This window comes from Dromiciops gliroides, chromosome 3 (genome assembly GCF_019393635.1).
Source record: "Dromiciops gliroides isolate mDroGli1 chromosome 3, mDroGli1.pri, whole genome shotgun sequence".
Lineage (NCBI taxonomy): Eukaryota > Metazoa > Chordata > Mammalia > Microbiotheria > Microbiotheriidae > Dromiciops > Dromiciops gliroides.
Window position 1 is genome coordinate 347,229,991 of NC_057863.1, and position 1,733 is coordinate 347,231,723.

The window sequence follows — 1,733 nt, forward strand, 5'->3', positions numbered from 1 at the left end:
TGGTTTTGGTTAGTTATCCACCCACTCAGGTAGGCCTAAGCAATTTGCCTGTAGTTTAACCTTATTAGCTTGGCATTCTACTGAGAGCTTAACGGACTTGTATTGCTTGAATACTTCGTAATCGTGAATATTTTACTGGGCCTCCCTTCACTGAACATTTTTTCCCCTAAGTTAAGGAAGATAACTATATTAAAGCAGTTTAGAGGTCACTGACACATTTGGGGCCACTTGGTGTCTGATTAAAACCCTTAGTAACAGTTTATTTTTTAAGAGTCCTTGATACTACAAGATCTTAAATTTAGGTAATTGGGTACAACTGACATATTTTAGATTTGAGGAAACTGAGGCAAATGGATTTTAAGTGACTTGCTTAAGGGTCACAAAATAAATATCTAAAGCAGGATTCAAATCCAGGCTTCCTTATTGCAGTTCTCTATCCACCACATCCTCCTGTTTCTTATGACACTTTAACATGGCTTTTTGAAAGTATGGATAGATTATATTAATTGAATCGCTTGTATCCACACGCATATTTAACCCTCTAGGAGAAAGGAAAGTTGGGGGGGGGGGTTGGGGAGGGGTTGTTTTTTTGTTTTGTTTTGTGTAGGGTTTTTTTTGTTTGTTTGGGGTTGGTTGTTTTTTTTTTTTTCAGGGGCAATGAGGGTTGTGACTTGCCATGGGTTCCACAGCTAGTAAGTGTCAAGTGTCTAAGGCAGTATTTGAACTCAGGTCCTCCTGAATCCCGGACTGGTGCTTTATCCACTGTGCCACCTAGCTGGCACCTAGCTTCTCCCTCCCACCCCCCCACCCCTTTTATGATTTTTTTTTTAATTAAAAAACTTAGGACCTGTGGTTTTATTCATAGAAGGAATTCCCGGTGAGGAATTTCCTTTACCAATTAATTTATTCAAGCATGATTTTTACCCTGTCAAAGGAAGATGTCCTGGGGAAGGGTGGAAGGAATCTCTTCTCTGCGCTCTTTTGGAAACCAACACTAAAGAATATCAGCCAGGCAGAGACCGGCAGTGATCTGGAAGAGTTAAGGCCTGGGCAGTTAATGGACATAACAACTTGTTGTTTACCACCTGGCTTCTTTCGTCCAAAAGAGACGTTTCTGCTTGCTTCCCTGAAGTAAGGTGGTCTCTAAGGCGATCTACCCCACCCCTGCTACTCGGTGGTCCACAGCCCAGTTCTTTAAACGATCTCCCCTACTGGGGCTTGTTTACAGATAGGGCCGAGACCCAATTCCGGTGAGCTGCCCGAGGGCCCGGCCCCCTGGAAAGGGAACGCCCTCTCGGCTCTGGATGCTCTCCAGTCCTCCACTGAGAGCGCACCTAGACAGCCGGTGGGCGGCGGCGGCGGCAGTATCAAAGGGACGACTCCGAGGAGTCCCAGGAGCTCCGGCGCAACCACCTCGAGTCCTGGTGCTCACCTTCTGGAGGAGCCAATGTACCGCTGTACCAGAGCGCGCGTCCCTTCCCCCGGGTGAGCGCCAGGAGGAAGAGCAGGAGACCCCGGGAGGCCGAGCGCTCTGAAGACAAGCTGCGGGGGAGATGGAGACGCAGGAGAGCCCAGCGGGAGCGGAACCGGGGGTCAAGGGGCCGAGGCTGCCCAACCAACTGCTGCCCGAGCTGTACGGCTTCGTGGCTCGGGTGCTGCTATACCTGGCGCCCGTCTACCTAGCCGGCTACCTGGGGCTTAGCCTCAGCTGGCTGATCCTCGGAGCCTTCCTG

At 49.3% G+C, this 1,733-nt stretch overlaps 1 protein-coding gene across 1 annotated transcript in view; it reads left to right on the forward strand.

Moving 5' to 3' along the window:
- Nucleotides 1-1,553: 1,553 nt before the first annotated feature.
- The window catches only part of ESYT3 (extended synaptotagmin 3), a 91,076-nt gene continuing 90,896 nt past the window's right edge, over nucleotides 1,554-1,733 (forward strand). Inside the window, exon 1 of the mRNA XM_043997675.1 lies at nucleotides 1,554-1,733. This exon is cut by the window's right edge and continues 123 nt beyond it. Within this exon, the coding sequence (XP_043853610.1) occupies nucleotides 1,554-1,733 (180 nt within the window).